This window comes from Microcaecilia unicolor, chromosome 4 (assembly GCF_901765095.1).
Source record: "Microcaecilia unicolor chromosome 4, aMicUni1.1, whole genome shotgun sequence".
In the NCBI taxonomy this organism is placed as follows: Eukaryota; Metazoa; Chordata; class Amphibia; order Gymnophiona; family Siphonopidae; genus Microcaecilia; species Microcaecilia unicolor.
This window is the reverse complement of record NC_044034.1, coordinates 168,679,528-168,698,800: the sequence shown is the minus strand read 5'-3', so window position 1 is coordinate 168,698,800 and position 19,273 is coordinate 168,679,528. Positions and strand designations below refer to the sequence as shown.

The 19,273-nt window shown below is 42.0% G+C and overlaps 1 protein-coding gene across 3 annotated transcripts in view; it reads right to left on the bottom strand.

Moving 5' to 3' along the window:
• The window catches only part of SLC39A13 (solute carrier family 39 member 13), a 42,813-nt gene that overhangs the window by 16,840 nt on the left and 6,700 nt on the right, over positions 1 to 19,273 (bottom strand). For all 3 annotated transcript variants that reach the window (XM_030200924.1, XM_030200923.1, XM_030200925.1), the window contains exons 6-7: positions 19,153 to 19,242; positions 13,986 to 14,036 (exon numbers count right to left, since the gene is read on the bottom strand). In XM_030200924.1, the coding sequence (XP_030056784.1) occupies positions 13,986 to 14,036; positions 19,153 to 19,242 (141 nt within the window). The remainder of the gene's footprint in view (positions 1 to 13,985; positions 14,037 to 19,152; positions 19,243 to 19,273) is intronic.

Below are 19,273 nucleotides of genomic sequence, written 5' to 3'. Positions count from 1 at the left end.
AATTAATAGATGATCTGGAAAACAGGAGCTGGTGTAATAATGTCCAGATTATTGGCTTCAAAACGCAAGGAGTAGGAACCAGATCAGGTTCTTCAAAAACAGACTCAGGACGCCAAAGCAAAATATGGATGTTTATTAAATCTGACTTGACACGGTACCAGGTTTCGGCACATGTGTGCCTGCCTCAGGAGTCTATGCGAATGAAACAAAATCTTACATAGGTAAATACATAGATAAATTTGAGGTGTTGAGGGGAGGGGAGGAGGTTCTTTCAGATTTTCCAGGTCTACACAATTCCAGCTGTGGCCTATTCTGTAGATGGACTGATGCAATTTTTCATTGCTTGTCTTGCGTGCCCTTGAGGGGCAATCAGGAGCCGGGGGCGGGGCCTAGCTGGGAGGCCCCTTCGGAGCGTCAGATATATATAACCATTGAGCTGTGTTTGGTAGATATAACCTATAAGCTTGGCTAGTTTACGTGTTTTGTCCCTTAATGTGGATGGTGTACACTCCCTAAACAGACCAGGCTCTTACAAGCCTTGAAGAGAATGCGCATGGATGTGGCGCTACTGCAGGAGACACATCTGAATAAACTGGAACACTAGAAATTGAAGCAGGAGTGGGTTGGGAAGCTTTCTTATGCAGCATTCAACAACTGGCAAAGGGGGGGGGGGGTGGTCATATTGATTAAAAAGACTCTGGTTTTCACACTTCATAACTCTTATCAAGATCCTGAGGGGAGATTTGTAGTGGTGACAGTGGTGTTGCTGGGGACCAAGGTAGCGCTGTGTAGTATCTACGCCCCTAACGTTTACATACATTTTTCAGTCACATACGAGTACGCTTAGCAATGTTTGATGATTACTCGCTTATCATAGGGGGAGATTTTAACATCACCAGTGACCCCTTATTAACCTGTAGACCACCTAGACAGCCCCTGGGGGATCACAAACACAAGGGAGTCAACTACTTGATCGAGGAGTTGGTGGTGTTGGATGTTTGGAGGTTGCTTCACATGGAGGAACTTGATTTTACTTTTCTCTCTCACCCTCACAAGGTTCACGCTCGCTTGGATTATGTCTTGGTTTCTCGGAAGATGTTCCGCTCTGCGGTGTGGGCACTGATAGGTGATGCTGAGGTTTCAGATCACGCCCCAGTGTGGGGTGACTTCTCTCATTCTCCATGGTGGCAAATGAATCCTCCTATCAGGACAATGATTTTAAGGTGTACCTTAGAAAAGCCTGGTTAGACTATTTGGCAGATAATCAGGTACAGGATGTGGGACCTCAGATTTTTTGGGAAGCAACTAAAGTGGTTATCTGGGTAAAAATTATTGCTGTCACTTTGGCACATCCAAGAAGACAGGAGGAGCCTCCACGGAAAGTCAAAGCAAAACAGCAAAAGTAGAGGCTGACAAATGCGCAAACCAAGTTTTTTGTTTGTTCAGGATTGTTTTTGTGGTCTTCATTTCTCTTACCCTTTTTGGAGTATTTATTTCTTGCTTCATTGTTTTTATCGAATTAAGTTAGACTCAGAGTATGTTCTGTTCTTCAACCATTTATTGGTCACACTTTGTTTGCCTTTTGGTGCAATGGGTCTGTTTGTAGTTTTCCTCTGTATACCTATCTATTCGGTATGTTTTTTTCTCTGTATACCTATCCATTTGGTATGTTTGTGTATATACATTTTTTTGTGGAAGGCATTTTATTTATACTATTTTTTTTCAGTCATTTCATTTAGCACTCTATATTTTTTGGTGTACTGTATAGCTCTCCCGTTCTCTTCACATCTTGATGGCAATGTGAGCTAGTGTCAATAGGTGACATATACTCTTTATCCCTCTATTTTGGAATGTTTCATGCGAATGATACATATTCAGCAATTTTAGGTATTACAGTGCACAACACATTCCAATAGTTTACTTACACATTTGCCTGTTTAGACATAAATACATGCTTTACACTTATGTTTTGCATAAAGATGATGGTCTAAATATATATATATATATATAGATTGGCCCATTTTAACTTATTTACATTTTTATGAAATAACAGGAATTTTATCCCTCTGTAGTATTTTTAAAAATGCTTTTATCCTTTTACAGTGGATTAACTTGCATATATAAAGGAATTCAAGCCTATCAGCTTCTCCTCAGAGGTTTGACATTATTTCATTGAATTATATTTATAATTAATATGTAAATGTAATGTAGTTTTAAATGGTGTCGGATCATGATGTCTTGAAGCATTTTACTTGTTCAAGTTGTATGAATGTATTTTTTACTATTAGATCAGGATAAATATATATGTAGATATGTTGATGTTTCATCAGCCCGACCTATGCCTTTCATTTATCAGTTCATTTATTTGATAGTTATCACTTTTCATTGTTTGGTGTTTCTCTGTCCACAATATCTGCTCACATAATTATAATATATTAACTTTTTTTACATAATTTATCAGTATACATTCACAAATTTAAAATAACATTATGAATGTCCGTATATGTTTGGCTACATATTTATTAAGGCGGATATATTTTATTTGAAATCTCTTAATATTATGTTTTTAATTTGTCCTGTTTTTTTTGTAGAAAGTTGATTGTGACCCCTGAGGCAGGCGCTTTGGCGCCGAAACACGGACCGTGTCGGGTCCTTGATATTGATATGAATATTCTGAATAAACTGTTTTTTTGAGATTATCTCCCTATTGGTTTGCACATTTGTCAGCCTCTACTTTTGCTGTTTTGCTGTCACTTTGGCACGTCATAAGAAGAGGAAGCAGGATATACTAACAGTAGCACCTAGGTTACGTGAATTGCACCAAATTTCTATGTTGTGGCCTATGGAACAGAACCGAAATTTGTACTTTGAAAAGAAAAGGGAATTGCAGAGTCTGTTGGATACGTGGGCTTTGTATAACATCACGCTATAAATATAGATTACATACGTAGGGCAACAAAACGGGTAAACTATTAGCATTTTGCGTGAGATCCAGATCCAATAAAAGTTACAAGGATTAAAGGGAATACATGCACTACATTACCTGATATACAAAAGGAATTCACCTGTTTTTATACTTCTTTGTATGACTTGGGCCCTTTTTCTGGTCCAGATTGCGACACGTTCTTCCGACACTAGAAATTACCGAGTCTTACAGTGGAACAAGCGACTGCTCTTAATGCCCCAATAGATGGGAGGGAAGTGCAGGAGGCTACTAAACATTTAAAATTGGCCAAAGCCCCAGGACCAGATGGGTTGGGCTCAGAATTTTATAACATTCTTCAAGATCTTCTCGTTCCGCCCTTTGTCCATATGTGTGATGATATTCGGGAATCTCAGATCATGGGTTTTACCTTGAATCATGTTTACATCTCTGTGATACCGAAGCCCGGGAAGGATCCTGAGTTGGTTGGTTCTTTTCGGCCTATTTCCCTTTTGAACCAAGATCTTAAGATTCTGGCGGCGGTTTTAGAAGCCCGATTAGGGAAGTTCCTTCCAATCCTTTTCCACCCTGATCAAGTGGGCTTTGTTCCTGGTAGATATGCGTCGGCTAATATCTTAAAGGTTTGTCAAATACTTCAGGAGGGGTAGGAAGATGGGGAGATGCGATTTTAGCCAGTATGGACACAGTGAAAGCGTTTGACAAAGTGGTATGGCAATACCTGTCTTGGGTCCTTCAGCAGTTTGGCATCTCTGGGGCCTTTCTGGACTGGGTGAGAGTGCTGTACAACAACCCTGCAGCTCAACTTCTTATTAACAATGTCCTTAAGGATCCTATCTCTCTGGGTAAGGGAACAAGGCCAGGGGTGCCCTCTTTCCCCTCTCTTGTTTGTGCTCTCTCTGGAGCCTCTGGCTGCTCGGATTCGGCAGGAGATTGGGTTGGAGGGCATTCGTGTGGGGGAACATGAATATTGTATAAATCTCTTTGCTGACGACATGCTATTACTTATTAATAACGCAACCATCACATTCCCGATTGTTATGTGGATAATACGTAACTTTGGGAATTTTGCAGGCTTACGAATCAACTTTGGGAAATACAAGGCCCTTCCTATTACAAACCCATGTATGTGTACGTCCCTTGAAGACTTCCCATTGGCATAGGCGCATACAGAGATTAAATATTTGGGAGTCCATTTGAGTGCTGATTCGAGTGGGTGTACAGGAAAAATGTCATAGAGAGACTGGAGATGGTACATTGGTTGTGTGTACAATGGAATGATTTTCCAGTGAATTTTTTAGGCTGGGTAGCTCTCACTAAAATGGTTCTCCTTCCTAAGCTGTTATATCCGCTCTAAATGCTACCCCTGTGGATGGCTAGGAGGAGGGGCTCTATCGCAGTGTCACTAGCTCTTTTCTCTGAAACTCTAAGTGGCCTCGTATTGCCTTCTCTAAATTGACACATAGCAGAGCCAAAGGAGGAGTGCGGCTTCCAGATCTTAGACTTTACAATGTAGCTTCATTAATGCGCTGGATCCATGAATCGCACACTACATCTGCACATTATGTTCCTTCTGGATTTTGGCATAGCTGGTGTGCCCCTTTCAATGTTTTCTCGGCTTTGAACAGATTGCTGAGTTGTAAGTTGGGTCCCTTGGGTAGAAATCAGTTTATTCTAGCGTTGGGCAAGGCATGGAGGTGGTGGATTACTATTGGGGTGGGGGTGGGGAAGGTGAATCCGTTTTTACCCTTGGTAAACAATCTTGACTTCTTGGTTGGTATGGGACAGGGTGTTTTTCAGCAGTGGTAACGGGGTGGCTGCCGATACCCAGGGCATCTGACTGAACTGGGTGGCTCCCACTTCCCCTCTTTTAACCAAATCAAGCAAACGAGGAATCTTCCAAATTCACACTTTATTCATTTTTTCCAGATGAGAGATTATTCTTCCGTGGTGCTTTGTGTGGGTTCCCCACTGCGCTTTACCCAACTGGACCAAATGCTTTTGAGCATTCCTACCTCTTTAAACATATTGTCCCAATGATATCACCTAATTGGGGATAATAGGCCAGCTCCTCATCTGGAACAGTTGACTAAGCTTTGGAATGATGATCTGGGAGAAGAGATTTCCCAGGATCTTTTGCGGGGAGCATTTGAGAATATCCCTAAGATTACTGCAAATTCTGCGCTTCAGGATATCAAATATAAAATTCTATATAGAGTATACATTACACAACAGCGGGGGAGGGACATGGGTCACTGGGATGATGACATTTGCCTGAGGTGCCATTCTGCCAGGGGCATTCTCCTCCATTCTTTCCTGGAATGTCCAGCACTTTTACCCTTCTCTTGCAGTTCTTGAGAAGACCCTGCAGTGCCCTTTTCAAAGGTCATATGCTGCACTACTTCTTTATTGTGGGGAGAAGTTAAGGAGAAATGGGTTGAATGCAGGTTTATTCTTGCAGCGGAACTGTTAGTTAAAAAACATTTTACACTCTTGGGCAGACCCGGTGCCTCCTCCGAATACTAAGTGGCACAATCTAATGAGAGAAATGGTGAAGTGGGTGTCTCTCCAGTATTCTTTCACAGTATTGAGGGGACACCACCTGTATAGAGACCTCTGGAGCAGTACTCCAGGTTGTACCCGACAGAACCCACTGAAGACTTAGGGGGCATTTGAGTATCTGTCAATACCTTGTCTGGGGCTGGAGACCTGGATGGGGGGGGGGGGGGGTATGTGTTCTGCTGCGTGGGGGAGGGGGAGAAATAAGAAATTGATCGGAGGAGGTTCATCATATTTGCACTTTAATGTTCATATTTTTATTGTACTCTTGCACATCAAGGTTTGTGTACGGATATGTTTGTATTTTCGTTGATGGTTGGTTGCAATGTATTGTACCTACCTTTGACTTAATAAAGATACTTTAAAAAGAAAAATGATTGCCCTCTGTCACAAAATGCCTAGCCAACCACCTGGGGTTACCCCACGGCTACTTGGAAGATCTATTCCCAGAACACCTCAGGTCTGCCTGCACCTGCAGCTCACTCCGACCAACTGGGTCACAACCACCTCTGGGCAAGTCTCCTGCTCACAAATTAGCCTCAGTGATTTCTAGATTACTGGAGCCACAATCCCAGTGGTCCCACAGTTCCCAGAAAGCACTCACAGACCCAACACACAAACCACCAGGATTCTTTATCAGTCCAGACAGGGAAAATGAACAAACAAATGTGTTTATTCTCAGAACTTGGAACAGTGGACAAAAATGTGCAATTGGCAAACAATAACAGGTAACTGAAGTATGGATCAATTAGAAAACTAAGAGGGTCTTTTACTAAGGCGCACAAGTTTTTGGCGCGCACACTAAACGTTAGAGATGCCAATGCATTCCTATGGGCGTCTCTAAAGTTTAGCGCGCCCACAATTTTAGCATGCGCTAAAAACGTGAGCGCGCCTTAGTAAAAAAATGCCCTAAAACATTTGCATACTGTCTAAAGAGTACCTGGGAAGATCAGGACATATAATTGTTCACAGAGCCTTAGCACAAAGATCTGCCTCTTTCTTCTTCCAGGCTAAGACTGAAGCAACAGTCAGCATTACTGGATAATTTCAAACTCCAGGCCCAGTCAACAAGTTTTAAATGTATACTGCTGCTTGCTTCCTGCTTGTGTTAAAGAAAAAGAACACTCAGTTCCCTATAACAGCTTTAAGCATAAACATGCACCATCTCTTGGCCAAATAGGAGAAATACACTTCAGACATAATTAAAACAGGGAACTATCCAATACATTTTACAGGCTTAAAACACTGTTTCTTCATACCTCCCCCCCTTAAGAGACTCCAGACTGCAGCCTCTACAGACCGTTGATCGGGTCTCGATAGTCCAGTCAGGGTGATTCTGGCTCTTCCTTTCTGGAGAGGCCATCAGCAATACCGAATTCACTGCCTTTCCGGCGCTGTATGGTGAAGTTGTACATTTGCAGGGACAGGCTCCACCAGAATAGCTTCCCATTATCTCCTGAGACCCTCTTCAGCCAGACCAATGGATTGTGATCTATGATGACAGTAAAGTCTCGCCCATACAGATATGGTTATAACTTCTTGAGGGCCCACACTAAGGCCACACACTCTTTTTCAATAGTGGCATAGGCTACCTCTCTGTCAAGGAGCTTGCATTTTAGATACACAATGGGGTCCTCCTCCCCTCTGCTATTCACGTGACTGAGTACAGCCCCAATGTCATATGCCGAGGCATCATCTGTACCACAAACGTTTGCTGGTAGTCAGGTGCAGCTAGTACTGGATCGGTAGCTAATGCTGTCTTTAATGACTGGAAGGCTGCTTCACACATTGGCAACCAGGTAACTATTCGGGGTAGTCTCTTTTTAGTCAGGTCAGTTAGGGGCTTGGCTGTGGTGCTGTAGTGAGGCACAAACTTCCTGTAATACCCCGCTGTTCGAAGGAAGGCCAACACTTGTTTTTTAGTTTGAGGAGTGGGCCAAGTTTGTATAGCTGGTTCAGGCTTCAGCTGTCCACCTCCCACTCTGTGCCCTAAATATTGCATCTGCCATCCCCATCTGGCATTTGCTGGGTTTTATAGTCAGACGGGCCTCCCTGATCTGGTCCAGTACTCCACTCAAATGGATCAGGTGGTCATCCCAAGTCTGACTGTAAACAGCAATGTCATCAAGATAAGCCCTAGCATGCTCTTAGAGTCCATCTAACAGACAATTCATTAAGGACTGAAATGAACCAGGGGCATTTTTCATTCCAAAAGGCATTACAGTAAACTCATACAAACCAAATGGGGTAATAAATGCTGATCGCTCCTGAGCAGCAGCTGTTAGGGGGATCTGCCAGTACCCTCGGCTAAGGCCCATTGTAGTCAGGTACTGGGCCCCAGCTAAATGGTCTAGTAACTCATCCATCCGAGGCATCGGATAGGCGTCAGATACAGTACAATTATGGTCTCTTGTAATCCACACAGAAGCGGGTTGTGCCATCTTTTTTGGGAACCAGAACTACAGGAGAGGCCCAGGGACTATAAGACTTCTTGATAACAAATTCAAACAAATGATTGCAACCGGCACCAATATACTCCTACTACAATTTGACATGTCAAGTGCCTTTGATATGGTAGACCACGAAATCCTACTAAACATTCTCGAATACTTCGGCATCGGAGGTAATGTTCTAAACTGGTTCAAGGGGTTCTTAACCTCACGTTCATATCAAGTCACATCAAACTCAACTACGTCAGCTGCATGGACACCTGATTGTGGAGTACCGCAAGGATCCCCCCTCTCACCAACTATTTTCAATCTAATGATGACCCCCCTGGCAAAACTTTTATCTAATCATAACCTCAATCCACATATATATGCCGATGATGTAACGATATATATACCATTCAAAAAAGACATCAATGAAATCTCTAACGAAATCAGCCAAAGTCTACACATCATGAATACCTGGGCAGATGCATTCCGACTGAAACTGAATACAGAAAAAAACTAAATGCCTCATACTTACCTCCCAATACAACACGAACAAATTTACCGCCATCAACACACCTAAACTAAATCTGCCAATCTCAGAAACCTTAAAAATCCTTGGAGTCACTATCGACCGCCTCTTAACTCTCGAGACTCATGCGAACAACACAACAAAAAAAATGTTCTGCTCCATGTGGAAACTGAAAAGAATTAGACCGTTCTTTCCAAGATCTGTCTTCCGTAGTCTAGTGCAATCACTCGTACTCAGTCACCTGGACTATTGCAACTCATTATACGCAGGATGCAAGGAACAAATACTGAAGAAACTTCAAACAGCCCAGAATACAGCAGCCAGACTCATCTTCAGAAAACCAAAATACGAAAGTGCAAAACCCTTACAGGAGAAACTACACTGACTACCACTCAAGGAACGCATCACTTTTAAAGTATGCACCTTAGTCCACAAAATCATTCACGGTGAAGCCCCTGCATACATGTCCGACCTAATTGACCTGCCACCCAGAAACGCTAAAAGATCGTCCCGAACCTTCCTCAATCTCCATTTCCCTAAATGCAAAGGCATAAAATACAAAGCACTGCACGGATCGACTTTCACATACATGAGCACACAATTATGGGTTACATTGTGAAGAATTATATAAGACAGAGTAAGTTCAGGATATTCTTAGGGGATCGAACAGTGGAATATAACAGGGGTGAGTTGAGAGGGGGGCAAAACATAATCGAGGGAACAGGGAGGTCTGACAGTTTTGTCAGTGGGTAGGGTTTAAAAGTTGTGAGAGCGCGGGAGTAGAGGTTCAGAGAGTGTATTGGTGCGTGTCTATGAGATTGTATGGGCTTTATGTGTTTTGATCCTTGCCGTAGATTTTCTCGAAGAGATAAGTCTTTAGTAGTTTGCGGAAGTCGGTCAGTTTGTAGGTCATTTTCAGGCTGCGGGGTAGTGTATTCCAGTATTGTACTGCAACCAACTGCACTTCCATCTTTTACAATGTATTGTAAGCCACACTGAGCCCGCAAATAGGTGGGAAAATGTGGGATACAAATGCAAATAAATAAATAAATAAATCTCGTCAATCTCCTTCTTCATTTGCCTCCCCACCTCAGCAGATATTCGATAGAGACCCTGCTTAAGCAGGTCATGGTCACCCGTGTTTACATTGTGATTAGCCAAATGGGTAAGTCCTGGTTTAGTGGAAAACATATCAGCATACTTTTGCAATACTACTTCTAACTGCTGTCTCTGGGTGGGGGTTAATTGCTCTCCCACTACAATTTGTTGTATAGATCCCTCTGGTAAGGTGTCTGCTAAGAGGTCAGGTATGGGCTCACTATCCTGACACTGTTCTGGTAGACTGCATACAGCTAGGACCACAGCAGTGCGATTTGCATAGGCCTTTAACATATTTACATGACAAGTATGCTGCTTTCTGTCTTGAGAGTCCATAGATATAACATAGTTTGTATCATTCAGGCTCCTTATGACCTTGTAAGGTCCCTCCCAATTCAAGCTAATTGGGAGGGACCTTACAAGGTCATAAGTAGCTTGAAGTTTATTCTGACAAACTGGGACTAAAACAAGTACCTGCTGGCCCTCATAAAACTCTCTGTTATGGGCCTTATGATCATACCAGGTCTTTAGTTTGGGCTGCCTGCAAGTTATCTCTGACAAAGCCACAAGTTCTTCTAATCTCTGCCGCATGTTAACTACATATTCAATTACAGGGGTGTCAGAGGTATCAACTTTTCCCTCCCACTGTTTTCTTATTAGGTTGGGGCCCTCTCACCCTCCGGCTATAAAGCAACTCAAATGGGGAGAACCCTATAGACTTCTGAGGTACTTCTCTCTAGGAAAATAATAGGCAGAGTATTCCCAGTCTCAGTCTCCTGATTCTACGGAAGTCTTTAACATGTGTTTTAATGTACCATTAAATCTCTTCACCAACCCATTAGTTTCAGGGTGATATGGTGTGGTTCGTACAGATTTCACTCCACAGTGTGCCCAAAGATTCTGGATCAACTCAATAAACTGTGCCCCTTGGTCTGAGATTAGTTCTCATGGATATCCTACCCGGGGAAAATATTTCTAGCAGGGCAATAGCAACTTTCTCTGATTCTATGGAGGATAAGGCTACTGCTTCAGGATATCTGGTAGCAAAGTCTACCATTGTCAATATATATCTTTTCCCAGTTTGGATAGGGACAGCTAGCGGCCCACTATATCCTTAGCTATTCTTTCAAAGGGATCACTGATAATGGGTAAAGGTTTCAGGGGAGCTCGGAGGTGATCTTGGGTCTTATTCACTCTTTGGTATGCATCACAGGTTCGACAATAGTCAGCTATGGCTTGAGATACTCCTGAGCAATAGTTCTGGGTCATTCTAGTGCATGTGCTCAAATGTCCTGCTAGTGGAATATCATGTGCAATCTGTAGAAGTTCTTCTCTGTATGCCCAGGGCACTATAAACTGCTTGCCTGCTGTCCAGGGCCTAATAGGATCAGCAGGATCGGTTTATCTGTACCACAAGCTCCCTTTCCATAGGATACAATCTTTACCAGTCTCATTGGTTGGCTGACCAGTCCTCTGCCTCAGGACTTCCAGGTCATGGTCAGAGCATTGTGCTTCCTGAAAAACATGTCTCTGTCCTATATCAGTATCCATATCTGGAAGGGTCTCTGCTGGTGACTCTGACAAATCAGGGTCATCAGTCTGATCAATAGGTGTGTCGGTTAAGTCAGGCTGTTCCATACTCATGGCCCTGAGTCACCTCTGGAACTGGTGCTGCTGGAAGCACTGGAGCGCCTCCTCCTGTCACTTGGTCAGCTGGTCCCACCTGGACTGGCTCAGGATCTGGAACTGGAGAGGTGATTTCTGCTGTTTCTGCTTGTTGGGCCGCAGAGGCCAGACTAAGAGTCACCATAGCGGAAATGTTGACTCCACTATCAAGGTTTTATTGGACCCATGTCGGTCCCACACAGCATTGGTACCGGTATGTTATTCATTATGCTTATTTCTCTGTATCCAGGCTTGGTACACCAATCCAGGAATACTAGAGCAATGGATTCAGTTTCTCTGGATCCTTTGGCTAGCACTACTTCTGCAGTGCACCCTGGTAGAATAGCATCTTCTGGCACTAACTCTGGTCATAACAAAGTTATACTAGAGCCAGTGTCCACAAGCCCAGCCAGCTGGGTCTGATTCACAGTTACTGGGGTGCTGTAGTGTTGGGGACGTCCATCTCCTTCCTTGCATGATGAATGGCCAGTAATGTTTTGTGCTGTGGCAACTGTGCGAGTCTCCTTCATGGTACTGGAGCCACCCACGAAAGCCGCCAGCTTAGGTGCAGGAACTGGAATGTTCCTTAGTGCAGGCTTGGTATTATCTGTGCAATCCGCTTTGAAATGTTCTGTGTACCCACACTGGTAACAAGGACGTTCATGCCTGAAGTCTTTAGGTTTTTGGGGAACACTGGAGGGTTTGCTGACAGTCTCTGAGGTTGCAGGGATATGTGGCTTAGGGCTCTGGCTGCCCTTAGATCCTGGCTGCTGCGGATAAGGACAGCTTCTCTTTGCCAACCAGGGATGGTTAGCCATAAAGATGTCGGCCAACTCAACCACTTTCTCTGGAGTATGGGGCTGGTGATCTTGAACATGTTCCTTCACCTCTAAACGACAACACTGCAGAAACTGCTCCAGGACCATCAGGTTTTGGCAGTCCTCTAGGGTTTTAACTTCAGCTCCACTGAGCTGGTATCTTAGCTGAATCACAAACTCGCTGTGAGTATCATCCGCCCCATTTTGCAAAGTCCGGAACTTTTAGTCTAAGTCTCGGGGGTAATGGCATAATGGCTTGACAAAGCTTTGCGCACCTCCTCAAACTGGGAGCAAGTCTGTATGGACAATCCTTAGAACAGAGATGGCTGAGGGTGGATACGACTGAGGTCTATAATATCCTAAGTGATGTAGAATGGGTAGAAGTGAATCGATTTTTCACTCTTTCAAAAAGTACAAAGACCAGGGGACATTCAACAAAATTACATGGAAATACTTTTAAAACAAATAGGAAGAAATATTTTTTTCACTCAAAGAATAGTTAACCTTTGGAACTCATTGTCAGAAGATGTGGTAAAGGCGGTTAGTGTATCCGGGTTTAAAAAAGGAGGAAAAGTCCACATCTGTTATTGAGATGAACATGGTGGAAGCCACTGCTTGCCCCAGGATTGGTAGCATGTTTGAGTTTCTGCCAGGTACTTGTGACCTGGATTGGCCTCTGTTGGAAACAGGACACTGGGCAAGATGGACCATTGGTCTGATCCAATATGGCTATTCTTATGTTCTTATGACTAAATGTTGCAATTGTACACATAATAGACAGTAATCTAGAATCTTAGTGCATAAGTGCTGAGCAGCTCATGCCCCTCCTATGCTACAGCTTTTGCACGCTACGTTTCTAGAATAAAAATTAGTGCCAGTTAGCACCAATTATCAGCGATTATTCACATATCTGGCACTATTCTATAATGTGTGTGCGCAATTTTGCATGCTGTGCGTGAAAATGTGCGTACAAGATTACAAAATGAGGGGGATGCAATATAAGCAGCAGTGCCGAGTATCCAGACGGCCTAAATTTAGCCATTTATACCTGCCCTCACTCCACCCTTTGATTATACAGATAGTATTGGGCTGTTCAGACAGATTTGCGGGCTGATACTATCCATGAAAATCCATGGATAGGACAGTTGTACATTTATCAGCCACTGGTAAACACATAACTGGTTTTGAATATTGGGCCCAACATTACACTGCTGCTACAACTGCCGTTTCTCTCGATTCCTTCAGCATTTTACAGAGATTTGCCCATTCATCCATCAGTGGGAAGACTTGGCTTGTCTGTATCAGCCCCTGCTGTCTTTGTATTTTCCATAATATTTATTTCTGTTCTCACACACAGTCTAGCTTCTCATTATTTCCAGTTCAGTTTTTGGCTGCATATTTCTAACTCGTGGTCACTAAATATTTATTTGGTGAGGGCTTGTCTGTCTTCCGCTATGTGATAGAGACATGCTGTTTCTCTGTAGATAGGTGTAGCAGTCTGGCCTTTTTTGTTTCCAATTTGCATCCAAACAAGTGGTGTCCTAGTACCCACTGTAGTATTTGCAGTGTTGCCATTCCACATGTATCGTTGTTGCTGTTGTGAATCTTGAAAATTAGTGCTCTTCTAGTATGGCAGGTTTACTATAAGGTGCTGAGCAAGTTCTTTGTGGGGTTTGGTTACTCAGCAGACTGTCTAGTAATAGAGGAAGTTTGTCACATATACTGAGAAGACATCAGAATTTGAACAGTCTTTTTACAAGCAAGTGACATAAGAGTATGCATACTGATAGAGAGAGACAAACACACACATTGCCCACCTGTACGAGAAATTGGGGACACAAGAGAGACATGATCACAATGAAAGAAACACTACCCCTTCTGTATGGAGGAATAGTTGACGAGATGAATTTTGAAAAGTTGCAGTACAGCCCATAACTCACCTCATGAGGAATTTCATGTAGTAAAATTGCTACCGTGGTCAATATCCCAACCTGTATGGAACAGAAGGACATATGCAGACTACAGAGAAGCTTGTTTCACAAAGTACGCTTTGGGAGACAAACACATATTCAAATCTCTCTCCAGTTTTTCCCATATTGGAAAAGCTTCATTAATCTACCTGGACCAATTTTTGCTTGATAAATCTGCCCAGTATACACTGGGAGCTGAAAGTGTTATGATTTCCTTGTCCTGATCCATTTTCTAAACATTGGTTATTCTACTGAAGGACACACTGTGATATGAGATATGAAAGGGCACAAAAAACTGAAAAAACATAGATCAAGACCTCTCCCAAATCCAGGCACCAACACTTCACGTAATCTCTACAGTCCTAGCAGAAGGCAGGCTGGGGAAGCGAGTTACAGCTTTCAGAAGCTTGCATTTAACAAATTAGCGCAGGTGCCTGAACCCTGCATGTGTGTGCTCTGGATGCACATGTATAGGCACATATGTTTCTATATGTGTCTCCCTGTCTCTGTACATATCTGTGTCTGAATAAGTGCCCACCTGTCTCTTCATGTGTTTAAACATGTATTCTTGCCTGCTGTCTCTATATATGTGTCAGAGCAGTGCCAACCTACTTTCTACATGTGTGTCTGGATGAAGGCCTATCTGTCTCCTCACACATGTGTCTCAGCAAGTATTTACACATGTGTATGTGTGTACATTAACGAATGTCCACGTTTCTCTACATGCACCTGAGCAAGTGCCCGCTTATCCCTACACCTGTCTGAGCAAGCACCTATCTTTCTAAAAAAATTACAGGAGTAGGAACATATGACATTAATTGAAGATGTTGAAATAATAAGCATCTCAAAGGCCTAGTCGAAAAGATTACCAGTGGGATAGCACAGAAGTGGTGTTGGTATGGCAATATGCCCCTCATTCTGTAACTCAGCACCTACTATTAGACACCAAGTGCACATGTGGTTTAAAGAATGTTAACACTTAATGTCAGAGGCATAAATAATTGGCTTTTCGTGTAAGTGTTAGGTGCGATTGTACAAAGTATGCAACAAAGTCACTTACCCATGGATTCTTTCTTAAGTTGCATGCAGAAAATCAATCATAGTCTGCATTTGCGCACGCAACTTAATTAGTTAACAAGCCAATCAGGGCTGATAATTTCCAATTAACAAGCAATTACTGACAATTGGCATTAGAATTTACACGCAGAACTGTCTAAGCGTATTCTATAACATGATGCATGTAAATTCTAAGTCGCATAGTTACAAAGGGGGTGTGGCCATGGGCATAGAATGGGCAGGTCATGGGCGTTTCTCAAATATATGCCCATGGTTACAGAATACACCCTGTCCGCGCATAATTAAGGTGTCAGCATTTACACCAAGTTTTACTTGGTGTAACTGCCTGCGACTATATTTAGGCGTGTGGACAGGCGCTTGGCATATTCTACAAACCGTGAGGAAATGTAGGCTTATTCTATAAAGTACACCTAAATTTTGGGTATATTTTATAGAATTATTATTATTATTATTTGTTGCATTTGTATCCCACATTTTCCCACCTATTTGCAGGCTCAATGTGGCTTACATAGTACCGTGATGGTGATCGCCAGTTCTGGTATGAGAAATACAGAGTGGTATTGCATTAGAGTTCAAGGGTGGTATAGAATTCAAGAATGGTAATTGCATTAGAGTTCAAGAGTGGTATAGTAAATTAAGTAGAGGAGTTGAGTTTTGTCCAGTTCTATTATAGGTTTTGTTGTGTTGCATGTTTCTGGTGTTTAAGTTGGATTGTTTTGGTATGCCTTTTTGAACAAGTTGGTCTTTAATGATTTCCAGAAGGTTGTTAGGTCATGCATTGTTTTCGTGACATTTGGTAGTGCATTCCATAGTTGCGTGCTTATGTAAGAGAAGCTGGATGCGTAGGTTGATTTATATTTTAGTCCTTTGCAGCTTGGGTAGTGAAGATTTAGGTATGTGCGTGTTGTCCTTTTTGTGTTTCTGGTTGGTAAGTCTATGAGGTCTGCCATGTATATCGGGGTCTCCCCATGAATAATTTTATGGACCAGGGTGCAAATTTAGAACGCTATTCGTTCTTTGATTGGGAGTCAGTGCAATTTTTCTCATAGGGCTTTGGCGCTATCGAATCTTGTTTTTCCAAATATGAGTCTGACTGTGGTGTTTTGGGCAGTTTGGAGTTTCTTAATGATTTGTTCTTTGCATCGCAGTAATCTAAATGATTTAGTACCATTGATTGCACCAGGCTGCAGAATATTTCCCTCAGGAAGAAAGGTTTTACTCGTTTGGAGTTTCCACATTGATTGGAACATTTTTTTTGTAGTTTTCGCTTGGCTTTCTAGCGTGAGGTTTCGGTCGATTGTGACTCTGAGAATTTTCAGGCTATCTGAGACAGGAAGGGTGTAGTCTGGGGTGTTTATATTGGTGGGTCTGTTCGTGTTGTACGCCTAGGTGTATTTCGTTTCAGTGCTGATTGTTTAGGCACCAAATATAGAATCTAGTCTTTAATGTATAACTGCGAGGGGGCGTAGCCGTGGGTGTATCCCCAACTGATGTCCACAACTTATAGAACATTATCAGTTATGGCATTGCATAGTGCACTTAGCTGTGCCAGTCTACTCCAACCACTGACCTGTTGTGAGTGAGTGTGCCTAAATTATGACATGTCAAAATAACTCTGTGCTAGTGTTCTAAAATGGGTTAGGTATGCCTAAGTCCTTCAAGAGAGACTTCTCAGGATATTATAAAGTCATGGGATAGGAGATAATGCCCTACTGTGGCTAGAAGACAGCAAACAGATATGTGATCAAGGCGACAAACATAGAAGGGTTAAAAAGAGGTTTGTCCAAGTTCTTGGAGAAAAAGTTCATAAAATAGTATTAGCCCAGCAGATTTGTGAAAGTGATCACTTATCCTTTGTGCAACAGACCTTGATCTGGCTCAGCATAGCTCATCTTATGCTCTCAGGAGGCAGATAAACACTGGCAAATTAGATATAAAAGCATTCTTAAAGCAGACCAACAAAAAGTTTGAGGAAAAAGTTGCTAAAGAGGCAAAACCTAATATAAAAAAAAAAGGGGGGGGGGGGTAAAAAGTGCATTCAGGGAATATAGAGCCACAGAAGAAATTTTAAATGAAGTCTTTGCTTTGATCTTTAATGTGGAGGATTGTGGTGAGATGCCCATGCCGGAACCACCAAGTTAAGGCCACTACAAAGGAAATGTTCCACACAATGGGGAAAATCAAATGCATAAAACAACTCTTCCCAAAAGATGTATTCTGCAACATGATCCAAACCACAGTTCTGGCCCATACAGACTACTGCAACGGAATCTACACAGAATGCAAAGACCAAATAAAAAAAAAATTACTAACAGCACAAAACAAAGCAACCAAACTCATCTTTGGAAAAACCCGGTTCAAAAGCACTACACCACTTCTCCAAAAACTACACTGGATAAAGGCACAAATAACCTTCAAGATCTGTTCCCTGGTCTACAGAATAATCTTCGGCCTATCACCAGGCTACATGACCGATCTAATAGACCTACTAATCTGGAACACAAATAACTCAGCCAGATCCTACTTAATACTCCACTTCCCCAGACGCAAAGACCTAAAATACAAATCATCATACGCTTCCAGCTTTTCCTATGTTTGCACTAAGCTCTGGAACACACTACCAAAAGACCTAAAACTCAAGGACAATTACCTAATCTTCTGAAAACATCTGAAAGCCCACTTCTTCAGAAAGTTCACTCCAACTGAAACAACTTAAATACCTAGACTACCGAATTGGACACTGAACCAAGCCCATTACCTAACCCAACACAAACATAAACACACTAACCTGTCTTAGATGCAATCCCTTTGGTCAAAAAAAATCATACCCCAGCACCACACAAACTGTAACAAAACTACGACAGACTTTCTTGTTCCATTTAAATTGTAACCTGTTCTATTCTATTTGTAGCCAATTTACTTCATAATCATGTAAGCCACACTGAACCTACCAATAGGGAAAATGTGGGATACAAATGCATAAAATAAATAAATGATTCTGATAAACTAAAATAAATCAGTGTGAATCTGGAAGAGGTCCTAGACCAAACTAAATAGTATCAAATCACTGGGATCTGATGCTATTAACTCCAGAGTTCTAAAGGAACTCAAATAAGACTTGCTATGTTTACCCAAGTTAAAGAAAAGTGAGCCTGACATCTGGGTCAAGCTAAATGAGGGAAGCTATTGTTAAGAACCAAATTAATGATCATATGAATAAACAATTGCTTAATGGGGAACAGCATGCATGGATAAAGAAAAAGAAGGTCATGCATAACAAATCTATTTGAATTCTTTGAAGGTATAAATAAGCATGTGGACAAAGATGAATTGGTCAATGTTTATGTATCTGGATTTTAAGAAAGCATTTTATAAAGTCTCTCATGACTGACTTTTTAGGAAATCAGAGTCATAGGGTAAAAGGAGGCAATATTTTATTGTGGACTGCCAACAGGTTAAAATACAGGAAGCAAAATGCACCAGATTAAATAGTCAGTTTTCCCAATGGAAAGAGGCAATCTCTGCTGGGAGTGGTATATTTAACTTATTAATTAATAAATTGGAAAAGAGAGCAGAAAATGAATCTATCAAATGTGCACATAACTGCTTCCTTGTCTCTAAACATCTGTGTGTCTACCGCTCTCTACATATCTAAATAAGCTCCCTCCTGCTTCCATACATGTATGTACAAGTGCCTACCTGTACATAAATGGGAGTCTTACCAAGTATTTACATGTCTCTCTGTGTGTATATCTGAGTGTCCACCCATCTCAGTAGATGTGGTTGAGCCTGTCTCAATACACTTACATATTTATTTATGCATTCTATGTGATTACACACCTAATTATAATCGTTAAGTGTGGTACAGTGGTATATATACCTAATGTGTGTTTGTGAATACTTGTGTATGTGAGCAAATGTTGCCCATCTCTCTACACATATATCAGAGCAACCCGTGTGTGCATGTGAATGTTCAATCAAGGACTAGTGCTGAAGGGGAGAATACAAGGCACTCTTTTTAAACAATACACTCTACAGAAAATCCATGCTGCTGTGTTACCTTGTTACTGACAAGAAAACTCCCAGCCACAGCCATTCCGTGTGTAAAGTTGTCAATGATGTTAGCCAAAAGGTTAAGGTATCCACTTATCTAATGGGAAAAAACAGAAACAATGCTAAAG